The sequence below is a fragment of the Colias croceus genome, chromosome 18 (genome assembly GCF_905220415.1).
Source record: "Colias croceus chromosome 18, ilColCroc2.1".
Lineage (NCBI taxonomy): Eukaryota > Metazoa > Arthropoda > Insecta > Lepidoptera > Pieridae > Colias > Colias croceus.
This window is the reverse complement of record NC_059554.1, coordinates 7,951,809-7,966,616: the sequence shown is the minus strand read 5'-3', so window position 1 is coordinate 7,966,616 and position 14,808 is coordinate 7,951,809. Positions and strand designations below refer to the sequence as shown.

At 33.1% G+C, this 14,808-nt stretch overlaps 2 protein-coding genes across 2 annotated transcripts in view; both read left to right on the top strand.

The window, feature by feature from the left end:
- Positions 1-667: 667 nt before the first annotated feature.
- Positions 668-7,638, top strand: LOC123699777 (protein O-mannosyl-transferase 2). The gene is made up of 16 exons (XM_045646802.1): positions 668-910; positions 982-1,062; positions 1,379-1,463; positions 1,825-1,929; positions 2,058-2,166; positions 2,242-2,330; positions 3,344-3,532; positions 3,767-3,873; positions 4,125-4,317; positions 4,553-4,753; positions 5,287-5,397; positions 5,473-5,602; positions 5,886-6,034; positions 6,332-6,488; positions 6,693-6,836; positions 7,193-7,638. The coding sequence occupies exons 1-16, from the start codon at positions 885-887 to the stop codon at positions 7,408-7,410; spliced, it is 2,094 nt and encodes a 697-aa protein (XP_045502758.1). The 5' UTR covers positions 668-884; the 3' UTR covers positions 7,411-7,638.
- A 2,512-nt stretch (positions 7,639-10,150) lies between these two features.
- Positions 10,151-14,808, top strand: part of LOC123699774 (baculoviral IAP repeat-containing protein 6) — a 39,998-nt gene continuing 35,340 nt past the window's right edge. The window contains exons 1-6 of the mRNA XM_045646793.1: positions 10,151-10,360; positions 10,589-10,773; positions 13,271-13,399; positions 13,477-13,712; positions 14,082-14,283; positions 14,531-14,768. Of these exons, the coding sequence (XP_045502749.1) occupies positions 10,183-10,360; positions 10,589-10,773; positions 13,271-13,399; positions 13,477-13,712; positions 14,082-14,283; positions 14,531-14,768 (1,168 nt within the window). The 5' untranslated portion in view covers positions 10,151-10,182. The remainder of the gene's footprint in view (positions 10,361-10,588; positions 10,774-13,270; positions 13,400-13,476; positions 13,713-14,081; positions 14,284-14,530; positions 14,769-14,808) is intronic.

Here is a 14,808-nt window from a genome sequence, read left to right as displayed (position 1 = left end):
TGAGTATATTTTTTTTCCAGTCTTGTGAGGCCACATCAATGATCGAGTAAACATGACTCGATTAATTTGTCTTGATCATATCGCTAAACGATACATCGACGATTATCGATATGCGCAGGTTTTAATTATTTTATAATTTTAATAAAACAAATAATTTTACAATTTCAATGATGGACCTATACGGACCTAACGGTAAAGAATACGATTTTGATAAAATTCGCCAATTTTGCTATGGATGAGGTGCTAAAGTGTAATTTTTTTATACCCAGAATTAAAAAAAAATTTATAAAAAAAATTTGACCCAAAATTCTATGGATGGGGTGCTAAAGTGTAATTTTTTTATACCCAAAATTTAAAAAATTATTAAAAAAAAAACTAAATGGGGCCTAACGAAAAAATTGTGGGACCTTAAAGGACCTAACGGAGACCTATCGATCAAGGTCATTTTTGACCTAAAATTCCATTGATGGGGTGCTAAGTTTGCATTGGTCTCAAAAGCTTTTAATTTCATAAAAATTAATGACCTTGTAAAGAAAGACCTTTCGAGGCTAAATTTAAAAAGGTGTATTAAGCGCATTTCGAGGCTAAATTTAGGAAGGTGTATTATGGGCTTGTGTCAATGTCAGTTTTGTCACCTGTCAGTGACAGAAGACATTACCGAACTCAAAAGTCAAAACTCAAAACACCGTTATTTGTAAACTGAATACATACCACATCATAACTTTCTATTTTTCTAAATCCTACGTTTATATTCCTAAAAAAAACAGAAATTAAACGGCACAGTTTGTATATATAAGCAGTTGTATTTATAAAAATATTATCCAGCTGAAAAGGAATGAATAGACTGCACTACTACATTTTAATATGATCTAATTTGAAACAAAATGACAACAAAATCTGATACTAAAATGTAATAATATCGTCATAATTAACATAAACATGATAATGTTATAGTTTATTTAATTGTTATTTATATTTTAGATGGTGGATAACATTCGGCATTATATGTGGTGCGACTTTCTTGACTCGATTTTACAAAGTATTAGAACCAGACCATGTGTGGTAAGAAAGGATATGATGGATTATTATTCAATACATATTTAATAAAATATTAAAATGTTCACACATGTTTATTGTGTGGAGGGTAAATAAAAAAATACTAGAACTCTAAAGCCGACTCTAAACGTCTTGTAAAGTAATAATACGAAAGCAAAACTTATCATGTTTTGTTTACTTGCTAAAACCAAAAAGAATGTGATTTTTTCGAACCTACATGTCTACTCCTTTATATTATGTATTTATTATTATTTTACGTAGGTATTACCCACATATTATAATACCTATATGCTTTAGATAAGATTGTTACATATTTTTTCAGTTGGGATGAGACGCATTTTGGGAAAATGGCTAGTTGGTACATAAATAGGACATTCTTCTTTGATGTACATCCACCATTAGGAAAAGTGAGTAAAAAATATTTTAAGTCTAGTCTTTGCCACCTTGTTGCCTATCATCATTGAAAATGAATATAACCTTTGCAACAGTTGCGCATTATCATACTTTCACAAGTTAAAAATGAAATCAATCTAAGATATTACTATGTCTAAAAAATTAAACATATTGTAAAGTGTATCAACCTCTGCAGCTTATCACTGAAACATCACTACATAGTATAAAACAAAGTCCGCTTTCTCTGTCCCTTTGTCCCTTTGTATGCTTAAATCTTTAAAACTACGCAACGGATTTTAATGCAGTTTTTTTTTATAGACAGAGTGATTCAAGAGAAAGGTTATGTATTATTATTTTACATATTTGTGTTGACAGATGCTCATTGCGCTATCTGGGAAGCTGACAGGGTACGATGGCAAATATCCATTTGAAAAGCCAGGAGACAAATTTGATGGTGCTAAATATGAAGGGATGCGGATTGTTAGTATTTATTTTATTTTACTACTAGAACTTTTTAAAGCAAGACAGAAAGAACTACTTATTATTTATTTTATTTTAAATTTAACTTTAACAGTATCCCATTAATAAATATTTCATTACTTTTTTAGTTCTGTACAACATTGGGTGCTCTCATAATACCTTTAACATTTTTGACAATATGGGAGATGACTAAATCCCTTGATTCAACAATAATAGGAACAATGCTATTGCTTTTTGGTAAGTGCCTTCCACTTAAAATATCAACATTGTTTTATTTTATAGATTATAATATAACATTATTCTTTTTTTTAGATGTTGGCTTCTTAACTTTAAACAGATATATTTTACTGGATCCAATTCTATTATTTTTTATGAGCAGTTCTATGTATGGAGTGTTTAAGGTGAGTCAAATGTTGACATGTAAATTCTCATTATCTACACTAATATTATAAAGAGGAAAACTTTGTTTGTTTGTTTGATTGTAATGAATAGGTTCATAAACTAGGTACTGGACCGATTTTGATGAAATTTGGCACAGACAATCTTTAGATCCTGAGAAAAAACATAGGCTACCTTTTATTACGAAATATGTACCACGGGCGAAGCCGGGGCGGACTGCTATAAGTCCGTTCGCGTTAAGAAAATAGTGAGTCATCGTTGTCCGCCGGCCTGGCCACGCCCCAAATTAGAAAGTCGAGTTCACAGTGACCAGTTGAAATCTGACCATTATAAAAAAACATACATTATTTTGTCTTTATAAAGCAACGGCCATACTCTTTTACAAAGAAATATATTCATATTTAGACTATTAACAACAAATTGAACATAATTATTGTTTTCATAATCATCTGACAAAACTAATTTTAGAATATGCCGAAAATTTCATAGCAATTCACCTGGAGGTCTTAATATTTTGCTTTTGTTATTGTTAATTGCCATAACAAATGTGGCATTATTCTAAGATTACATTGTTTGTACGACAATGGCCTGTTTTACTAACTAAACGCACTGTTGCCACACATCTGTTGTATGTTACTTTTAAGCTCTTGGTGACACCAAAATTGTACAATTTGTCATTTTGATGTTCATGGTTTTCAATGTATTATTGAATTATTAAAGAAAAAAAACCTATCATTGTCTTTTAAATATTTTTTTAAATAACATAAAATTTTGTAAATTCTCAAATATTGTATCTCACAGATGAACATAACAGAACATAATAAATAATTATTTTTAACAAAAACAAAACTGCCTTTGAATTTTCACCATATTGACCAAATTTAAATGAAATGAAAAAAAAATCACCAAAATTGGTTCACTCCATTGAAAGAATAACAACGTCAAAAAGGGAATGCAGTGAATGTTGAACACTGTGAAGCCGGCTTTTAGACTTAAATTGTGAATATTTCCACAGGTTAGATCTCTAACAGAGGCTGGCCTAGCACCATTCTCTGTTCGAATGTTGATATGGCAGCTGTTCCTTGGTGCGTCCCTCGCTTGTACCATGTCCGTGAAGTTTGTCGGCCTGTTTGTTGTGCTATTCGTCGGTCTCAGGACTATAGCCGATCTATGGAATATTCTAGGAGATTTATCACAGCCAGTTGTAAGTAAATATATTGAATTAAAACAAAACAAATGACCATCACCAACTTTTTGAAACAGGCTATGTCTTAGATTAAGGATTGGTACCAATCCTTAATCTAAGAGGCTATGTATTCTACATACAACACATATTTCAACATGAAATAAGATTTTTGTGTAGATTTATCATTTTTCCATGTGCTTGTTGCATAATGCATTTCATAAAAACGTATGTTCCATTATTATTCATTCACAGACTCTTACTGTTAAACACCTGATTGGCAGGAGCTTTACATTAATCATTTGGCCCATCATGCTGTATGTGTTTTTCTTTTGGATTCACCTCACAGTGCTTAGTAAAAGGTAAGTGTATGTCATTATTTATATTTAGATTTTTTAGAATTTTTTCAATATATTGTAACACTGTTAAACCAAATTTTCTTAATATAATAACTTCAAAAAATATACAAACTATTTATGAGTTAACAAATTGAGCCCCAAGCGGCCAGATCGATTCACGACACAATAGATTTTCTATTGTGTCTGTGATTCCGGGGCCTGAGTTATTAGAATAAAAATGTACATAATATTGCAATGCGTAATTTGTATCGCAGTGGTAATGGCGACGGCTTCTACTCGTCCGGTTTCCAAGCTCGCCTCGAAGGCAACAGCTTGCACAACGCTAGCGCACCGCGCGTGCTTGCGTATGGCGCGCTAATAACATTGAAGAACCATAGAACGGGGGGAGGGTACCTGCATTCACACCACCACCTGTATCCGCCCTCGGCTGGAGCTCGTCAGCAGCAGGTAGGCTTGAGAAAAAGATAAAATGGCAGCCAGCATGGACAGTAAAAAAAAATCGGCACTTAAAATGGGCTTACTGGGCAATAGCTTGCAATAATGCAATGGCGTACTCGCGATATATTATCTCACAAACGCATAAAAGAGTAACAATTGAAATTGTAAAAAGTTAAGTGTAGGTATGTTTTTTTTTATGTATAAAATATGAAAAACACCCTAATACAACAAAATTACATTCCAGATAACCACATACACGCACAAGGACGACAACAACAAGTGGCTGATCAAGCCGTACGACCGCGAGACGGTGGACGGCACGCAGCTCGTACGCAGCGGCGATCTCGTGCGGCTCACGCACGCGGCAACCGCGCGGAACTTGCACTCGCACCGCGAACGTGCGCCCGTCACACCCAAGTTCCTGCAGGTCACCGGATATGGGGAGGTGGGTTTGTGCACACACACACACAGAAAAATAACAAAATATACACTCGCCTACATACAAATAGACAAACACACGTACGCAAACACATACGCTACGTGCGTAACGTTAAATAACCTGCACTCGCACCGCGAACGTGCGCCCGTCACGCCCAAGTTCCTGCAGGTCACCGGCTACGGGGAGGTGGGTTTTATACGCAGACACAAACACATCTACACAGATACAATAAAACACTGGCACACATACAAATAGACAAGCACACGTACACGCACGCACTCAAACATATACGCACGTAGCGTTTGCGTGCGTGAGTGTATAGTAGATACGTATATAGTAGTATATATTACGATTCGTTCACAGTACAATAACACTTAAAGAGGTTTTTTTTTTAGAAAAAAAGCAAAAAATATCAAGTATTTTGCAGAAAAGTATATTATTATTAATTTGGACAAAAAAATCCATGTGTTGATAGTTTTTCGTGTATTTTCACAGCCTTACTGTTACTTATATTTAATACAATGTTCTATTTAACTCAGGATGGTATTGGAGACGCGAATGATGTATGGAAAGTTGTTGTTTCTGGCGGAAAAGATGGCGATGAAATACAAACAGTGCGAAGCAAGCTCATATTCGTTCACTATCTGCAGGTAAATGTATTTTTTTTTATTTTTTTATTTTAGTATAACATTAAGCTTACTATTATTAACATTATGTTCTTACAGTCTTGTGTGCTAACAACGACAGGCAAGCAACTGCCGAAGTGGGGCTTCGAACAACAAGAGGTGGCCTGTAATCCCAACTTGAGGGATAAAAATGCATTGTGGAACGTCGAGGATAATATCTTTGATGGATGTAAGTGCATTTTTATTTGCGTTTGCAGGTGACTTATGTGAATAATGGTGAAAAGAGAGAGTGAGGCTGCAATATTAAATGTTTTATATTCATTGTATTAATAATTCCCACGAAACAAGTAAACATTCAGTTCGAACTTCTAAAATTTGTAAAAACTAAATTTGTTTTTGTTATCATAAACTTCTGTTTTGACTCGATGTTTAATGATTGTTTATTGAAATATTTATTAGAACGCACATTACGCTCATATGGTCACCAAATTGATCATATCTCTTATTTTCAGTACCAAAAATGAGTTTTGAGTCGTACGCATCGGGCTTCTTTGAGCGCTTAGTGGAGTCCCACGCGGTCATGTTTCAAGGAAATGCGGGTCTCAAGCCCAAGGAGGGCGAGATCACCTCGCAGCCCTGGCAGTGGCCCATCAACTATAGAGTGAGTTATATTCCGAAATCGAACTTAAACGTTAGGTATTAAATATGATTCGGAATTATATTATTTAAAAAAGGTAAAATCTTCTTTTGCCTTAACTTTAGATACTAAAAGATTCGATTATGACTATAAAATACGAAAAAAATACAGGAAATAGTAGTAAGAATACTGCTAAGCAATTTTTCGTTTTTATAATATCATTGGGTTAGATACGGATTGGCTTCAATAATAACTATATTCTTTGTTTATTTAATAATAGAGTCAATAGTTAGTTAACTTTTTTCTTATTCTTCCATCCAGGGACAATATTTCTCAGGCAGCGCATACAGGATCTATCTACTCGGCAACCCAGTGATCTGGTGGGCGAACCTGGCCTTCCTTGTGTTGTTCTTTGTGATTTATGTTGTGAATGCTATACGAGAGAAACGGGCGGAGGCGTTTGGGCGACCGTTGCAAGGTAATTTGGTCACAAAAATGTGATTAGTTTTTAAATACTTTGGTTTTTTCCCTTGTGAAATAAGTCATAAGAAATTGATCCGAATGTGAAAAAGACATAAGGTTGTTTACTTTGGCGCCAATTAAAAAAAATCTTTTATCAAAGTAAAAATTACTCAATACAATAACGAATAAGTATGTATTGTCATATTCATTTGTTTTTCAGTGGATCAAACTCGTTCTCTACTAAACGGAGCGGGCTGGAGTTTCGTTGGTTGGGCCCTGCATTATGTTCCCTTCTGGGCTATGGGTCGGGTACTATACTTTCATCATTACTTCCCTGCTCTTATCTTCAGTTCTATGCTCACTGGTAAATATGTTATAAATGTTATTTATTTAAACATGTAATAAATTTGGTCACTTTGAAAATTTTAATGAGAAATTGTTTTAAATCATGATTTGTGTAAACGTAAACCTGTAACCAAGTATTTATAAATGTTGATACAAAAAGAAGCTTTACAATAATAAAATAATTGATCAATAACTTGATTTTGATTGCCTTAATTTTTTTGAAAAAACTTAACTCATTAAATACTACTACTATATTATGTTTATTTTTTATGTTAAGATAATCTAAGTTTTTGTTGGCAATAAAGCTTTTTTTCTTTCTTTCTTTCTTTCAAATACATAAACAAACGAAATAAATAATTAACATATTTTTTCCAGGCATCCTCACAGAGTATCTTCTACGCAGTTTACAGAGCTATCTCAACCGAGATGCAGGTACAACACTATACCACACCGCTATGGGTATAATCCTGTCAGCGACTGTATACAGTTTCTATCTGTTCGCGCCACTCGCCTATGGTATGACGGGGCCACACTCGACAGAGCCTAATTCTACAATGAGCGGCTTGAAATGGCTCGATACTTGGGAGTTTTAATGTGTATAAATATAACTAAAAAGACACATGTTATTAAGATAAAGTAATAAATAATTCGACTGAATTCTAATTGAGAACTCTAGTTGTAAGTTTAAGAAATATGGATATTTTTTGTGGTGCTGAATGTACTTAGTATATTATTAATTTATTTCAATTCCGTCCAACAGAGTATTAAAATATTGTTTATATACTATTATTTTTCAAAATAAAAAAAATATTATTTTTTTACTATGGTGTTTTATTTAAAATCCAATAGTACCAAATAAACGTATATAATTTTATATTCAGGGTTTTAAATAAAACTAACTTTAACAAAAAATTGCTTAGACCGCATTACTGGTAAACCCTGTATAGGGCTGTGTCTCTGACTAATATATAGTTATCTGTGGGGCTGTGTACAGTACAATATCTGCGTATATCATACCACAGACTAATAATAATATACTACGTATGTACAAATCATACTATAGCGTGACAAGGATTTTTCCGTAGTAAAGCTGTAACTTCTAAGCCTGTTTTACATTTCCACCGAGGTCAGCGCTCACGGGTCAGCGTTGCTATTGTTAATTCCAGTTCAGAGTTCTATCCCCTCCATAACCCATAGAGCGTGCCACGAAATAAGTCCTACGGTAAAGATACTGTAGTTGTGTAGTTTTACGGATTGGCCATGTTGTAGGTCATGAATAGGGAATATGCATGAAACTCGAATTAGTCTTAAATATTTTTTTTAATAAACTTTATTACTTCCTCCCCTGTAAATATTTTTTATATAAGTAATTTATAATTCATTGTGAAATTAATTTCTAAAAAGTCCTAAAAAAGTCTAGGAAATTCAAATCTAGGTATACTAATATTATAAAGCTGAAGAGTTTGTTTGTTTGTTTGAACGTGCTAATCTCGGGAACTACTGGTCCGATTTGAAAAATTCTTTCGGTGTTAGATAGCCTATTTATCGAGGAAGGTTATAGGCTATATTTCATCACGCTACGGGTAACAGGAGTGGGGCCACGGGGGTGAAACCGCGCGGAGCAGCTAGTATATTATAAAAATGCGACACCATTGGTCAGAGCAAAGCATGAACTATGACGTCATAAAGCATAAGGTACCACGTGGTAGGTACCATAGAATATGTAATTTATTAAATCTGCGTCAGTGCTGCCAACGTAGGCTTTTATCCCTAAATTTATGGGGAAGGAAACTATACAGATAGATTTTTAAGAGAGTATTTTTCTTTTGGTATTGTTTTCGTTTTAATCGCTGCAAAAATGTGTTTATAATTTAGATTTAGATGTATTACACCAGAACATAATATATGGTACGTCATGCCTTGCGCTGGGGTGTTAAGGAGTTTCAAAATATTTATTTAGTAACAGGTCTACATTCAAAGTTCTATACTTTAAGATTGCGACTGAAGGACCATCCATAGTTATGAATAAATTATAAATAAAAATCAAAGTTCTATTTGTTGTCCTTTTGTTGTTATATATATTATAAATTCTGTGTTGTTTACAAATTATGTTTGCGATTTGTGAAAAAAATTACTACTCTCAACTAGACGTCCGATAAAATACAGTTTAACCTAGTAATTTCGAAGGTCCGAAAGAGGGTGATCAGCTACTAGATTCGTTCAAATAAAACGAGAGGTGGTGGTTATGTACCCAAGAGCAGGCGTTAGTATCTATGTTAGTATGGGGATATTGCCGCGCTTCGCCATTATAATACATGTAGCTTCTAAACTACTGCGATGACTACCTACTCTAGAAATTTGCATGAAGTTTAAACATAATATAAGCCATTTATTTAATGATCTTAAAAAAAATAAAAATAGGTACGCAAAGTTTGTAAAAAATGACAAAGAAAAATATTTTTATATTTTTCTAAGGAATTTAAATATTAAGTAATTCCAAATATGAGGATAAAAAGTTTATTTAATGGGGTATAATATTATTCAGTCATCAATTTATTTAAAAAATACTTTCCTTGAACTGATAATAACATTCAAAGCCCCCCCCCCATACGTCGCGCTTACTGAGATCTTCAAAGACCTGTATTTGAAAACTAAGGGCGTATTCAGAAAGAAAACTTGAAACTTATAAGCGCTTATCGGCGCTTGTCAATGCTGGTTCGTTCTACACATAGGAAGCAGGTTGAAGCAGACCAAAACAAATTTTATATGGCAGCGACCAGCGCTTGTTGAAGCTTGTCGGAACTTGTCGGCGCCGATCAACGCTTATAGGCGCATGTTCATATATTTTCCTGCGCAGGTTACCAGCGCTGACAAGCGCCGATAAGCACTTACCTATAGGTTTCAAGCTTTCTTTCTGAATACGCCCTAAGCTTCTAAATGCAAAAAATTGTCGTATACATACCGAGGATACCTATTATACAGCTGGTGTAACATATTAAAATATAACTGAAATCTAAAACCTGACCCTGGAATCTGTGTCCGCTTCGCGTAAAATGCCCCTTAAATAAAATGTGTAATAACGGAATAAAAAAAATCATGCATATTCCTAATGTGTGCAACAAGTGCAAAAAACAACTAGTAATTATATTTTAAATAGTGCATTGTGAGTGCATTTTATTTTTGGCAAAAGCACAAAAAAATAATTAAAATTTAATAATTTAGATAGATAAATCCTGTGAAAATATGAGATTCTATTTAGTCTATGGATATTTTTAAACTGGCCACAAATGATAAATTTTTTGACGTAAAAAAATATAATTACAAATGGCGTTTACGTAGAACAGACAGATGTATTCACGGCCACGATGGGCGATGATTCTTTGATATTACGAGAAGATGGCTATATTCGCATGACTTTTCCCGTTGCTTCATTAACGTATCACAGCAACTTAAATATAATTTTGGTGAGAACTGATGTGGGTGGTGTACACGTTTTGGATGTTAATTCTGGTGTGATACTTCAGAGCTCCCACCTTTCAGCGGGTAAGTTAAGAATTTGCACTTGTAATTATTGGTTTTGCGTTAATGAGAGTAAGTATATAACGACGATATTATACATTTTTGCTAGTAAATTGCGATTGTTCTGCTTATAATAATTCATGTCCTACATTGTCTTAGTTTGACAGTTCTCCGTAAACAATTCCGATAAAATCGTATCAAAATTTATAGCTACCGGCCGTATTCATATGGGTTTGGTCTTTGTTTTTATAGATGAGCATGGCACTTTGGGTGTTGAGTATGCGCCGGGCGCGGACCGTGTGTTCGTATGGGATAACAGCGGGATAGGCGCTCGAACTGACTACAATGGAGTACTACTCCTGCACACAGCTCTTCAGCGGCCCTTACCCATCTCACAGCCAGACAGTCCCATCAGAATTGAACTTGTTCTATCTGAGGTTTGATTTGCAATTAATTTCATTCTTATAGTATTACACAACTTAATCATGTATTATACTTATTAAGTCAGACAGATCACAGTAATAATTTATTTAAATTTTACATGATAATGATAATAATTATTAACATCTAATCACATATGATTCATTTGTTCCGAAAAATTCCACCCCCAATTCAATACACTATTATAATAATTATAGTGTGCACACTATAATTATTAAATTGTCAGTGCAAAATATTTATTTATTTCTATGTCTTTTATGTGTCTTGATATGAATTGTTAAACAACATATTAATATTCTAGTTTTAATTCTGTTTGTACTCGCTAAACCAGTTCAATTTCTTAAATCATAATAACCATTAGGAAGAGGTTACCTGCTCCTGTAACCTTAGTTTATAAAAATTATATTAAACAACAGCATAAGTTGTTGTTTAATAAAATGGATGATTATAATATTATAAATTTCTTTTCGAATGAATAATAAAGAATATCTAATTCTTGCATAACATTTTTGGTAAGCAGGTAGGTATGACATCCTTAAATGAGAAACAATAGGGGTCATACTCTGTGGCAAAGGTGTTTTATATTATAATATGTCTATTTTTAACCAGTAGGTATCTAAAATATGCATGTTTTAACAATTTAATTTATTTTGGTTTTTATAATTCATATGTATATTCCTAATTCCTAAAAACTACCAATAAACTAAATTGTGTGTTAATAACAAATTGTGTGTTATAATTTATAAGATATTATATGCATAACTATATATAATAAATGTAAATAAAGGCATAGTTAATATTGATTGCTTAATTTTTGATTACATTTAAAATCAATAGTCCAACTTAACTACATAGGAAAATGAAAGCATGTTTGAATTAAAGTTATTTTTAGTAGAGGACATGTACTTCATCAAATGTTATTATTTGTGATTAAAAATGTTATGTGTAACCAAATAACATTTTTGTGTGTGTTCTTACCCACAACTCCACTCATTCATCAATAGGTTAATGGCAATCAGAACTTGGATTTGTTATACTGTCATATCTTTATAATTTATTAACCTTATGAATGTAGCCTACTTGCAGTACAATAATGTGTAAAAGGTTAAGTTAGGTGAAATAATAAATATATTGTTTACATGCAATAAGTAAAAATAATAATAAATAATACTCATTGGAATATTGTAAAAAACCATCAGATTATAATATAACTTGTGAGATTGCAAACTTTGGAAAAAATATCTGTGCCTTTTTCTTTTAATCTAATGTATTATTTTTTGTTTGACTATAAATAAATTTCAAAACATCTGTCAAGTTACAAGTGTAGGTTGTGGCTTGAAGTAGTTACTCATAGCAGTTCTCCTTTTCTGTGTCATTTTACATAATGCGAACCTAACCTAATCCATCATAACAAATGCCCATTACACTTCCAAATACATAATACATACATATATGACGAATTTTCGACACATTTGTAGAAAATCATCATAAAATAGAGCTTCTAATTGTAAACAGTATGTTATGTATAACAACTTTTCAACAGATAACAATATCAACAGTGTAAACTAACAATGTTCTAAATTACACCATGACATAGATCTGAGAAATAGCATACAATGAACAACTTAACAGATATATTAAGAACTAGCTTTCCACCCATCGGCATCGCCCGCGCAGTCAAAGAAAAACCCGCATAGTGCCCGTTCCCGTGGGATTTCCGGGATAAAACCTGTCCTATGTCCTTTCTCGGGTATCAAAATATCTCTAATCTCTATACCAAATTTCATGCAAATTGGTTCAGTAGTTTCGCATTTATAATATTAGTATGGATTATTTAAACAGTGAACAATCATATTAACTTTATGCAACATTTTATGCAACCAATTTTCCATTAGTAGCACTGCATTTAAATGCATTAGTTTTTAATGTTTTTATTATTTCATAATGATTTTATAAGAATTACCATGTTAAACCTTATTTTCCATAATCATAGCATACTCTATATTATATTTTACTGTACAGGATGAGAACATATAGAAGTGAACTGAAAATGTGTTTTTAGGATGACATTGCATTATTTTATATCTCATGTTTACTTTTTAATTAATTTTACTGTGTATCATCATGTTTAGTAAAGGTTTGTTTATTAACTGTACAAGTTATTATAACTTCTCATTGCTAAGCTCAACTTTGTAAAGGATGATATAACACACAGTTAAGTCTTGACATGAAACAACATTGAATTGTATTATTGTAAGATAAATATTACTTGAAATAGAAGTCATGTATAACTATTTGGTTATAATCCATAATATAATAATTTAATTATATTCTTAATACACATGTGAATTGTTAATGTGTTAGAAAAAATATTATCTTGGCATAAAATAAACTATCAACAATTTTTCTTAAACTTAATAAAATAAAAATATGTCATTGCACTCTTCCAAAGGAAACCCTAATACGTAATGATAACTTCGTTTTCTATAACAGGCGGTGTTACTGTACCAATGTGTGCAGAGCCTTGATGCTCACTCCATTGAGGGTCTGCCAGACTTCATCAGTGATCTTCAGAGAGCTATTGATATGGAGCCTGTCAGAAAAGGTGTCAAAGCTCAAAAGGTATGTCTTTGACTACGGGATTGTGATAAATTTTGCAGAATGTCAATGCATATTCATAAATTTTGTTTTAATTCTAGTGGAGTACAGTGACAATATCCTTACCGCAATCAACCCTCCGTTTGGTAATGATCGGCATCGTACAGGAGTTAAAGGGTCAGAACAGACGGATACCAGCACTTGCAATCGCATCTGCAGTTGGACAAAGGGCCAATGAGCTGATGCCTTGCAACCGAGATGACGAGTCTAGAGGCTTGATGTACTCTGAGGCGGAGAGGAAAGAGACCTTCAAACGATGGCCGCATATGGATTACAAGTAAGATTTATATAGAAATCAATTTATAATCAACTATAGGGCAGTATTCATATTAAAGATTAAAAAAAAAAATATTGTCATACTTGGAAAATAAACAAAATTGTAATTAGTTTTACATTGTATTTTGCAAAACATTATCTTTCTAAATTTCACTTCTACATAATATAATCACTTAATATATAAGACTCAGTTGCCCATCTAGGTATATGATGCTGGCTAAAATTTTATATTAACTGTATGTACACGTACAACTATAATATAATAAATATAATAAAGCCTTTATTTCCGAAAAAAGTTGACATATACAGGGTTACTTGCAAACACACACACATACAACTATGTTATGTTAAAATAATCTCTTCCATCTAGATGGGCTCTCCCAGCTCGCATGGCGCAGGCGGGGTTCTACCACCAGCCGTCGCCCAGCGGGGACGACCGCGCCATGTGCTTCACGTGCATGGTGTGCCTCGTGTGCTGGGAGAAGTCGGACGAGCCGTGGGTGGAGCACGAGCGGCACTCGCCCAACTGCCCCTTCGTGAGGGGCGAGTATACACACAATGTTCCTATATCGGTGAGTTTATATTTTGGGGTCTTTAGTCAAGTTTTGTTTAAAATTTTTGTTTTTGTAATAATGTTTAAAAAAAAATATGTAAAAATGTTTTTAAAATTAAAAAGCTTGATAAATTGAATTTTTAATTTCATAGAATTAAGTGGTTTAATAAATGAAAAAATTTTAAAGATTAGAAAAATTTGATAATGAGGCGGGTTTTTTCTACCCTTTTAATGTTTTATACAAAATTAAATTGTACTATTTATAGGTAACCAATGCCACAGCATGTGCGGTGCCATGTCCAAGTGTTAGGGTAGTATCCAAAGGTAACACAGGAGATCTTATAGCAACCGGCACAACGGAAGGCAAGGTTAATATCTGGAAATTCGATTGTGGACTTAAATTAGTGAAATTCTTACATCTTTCACCTTATGACTCAATATTCAGTGGCATTCTCACAACTGATAGTCATAAGGTTTGGTCAGCAAGTTTAGAAAAAGACTCATGTAAGTATTGACTATTTAAATTTTCTTTTTATTTCATTCA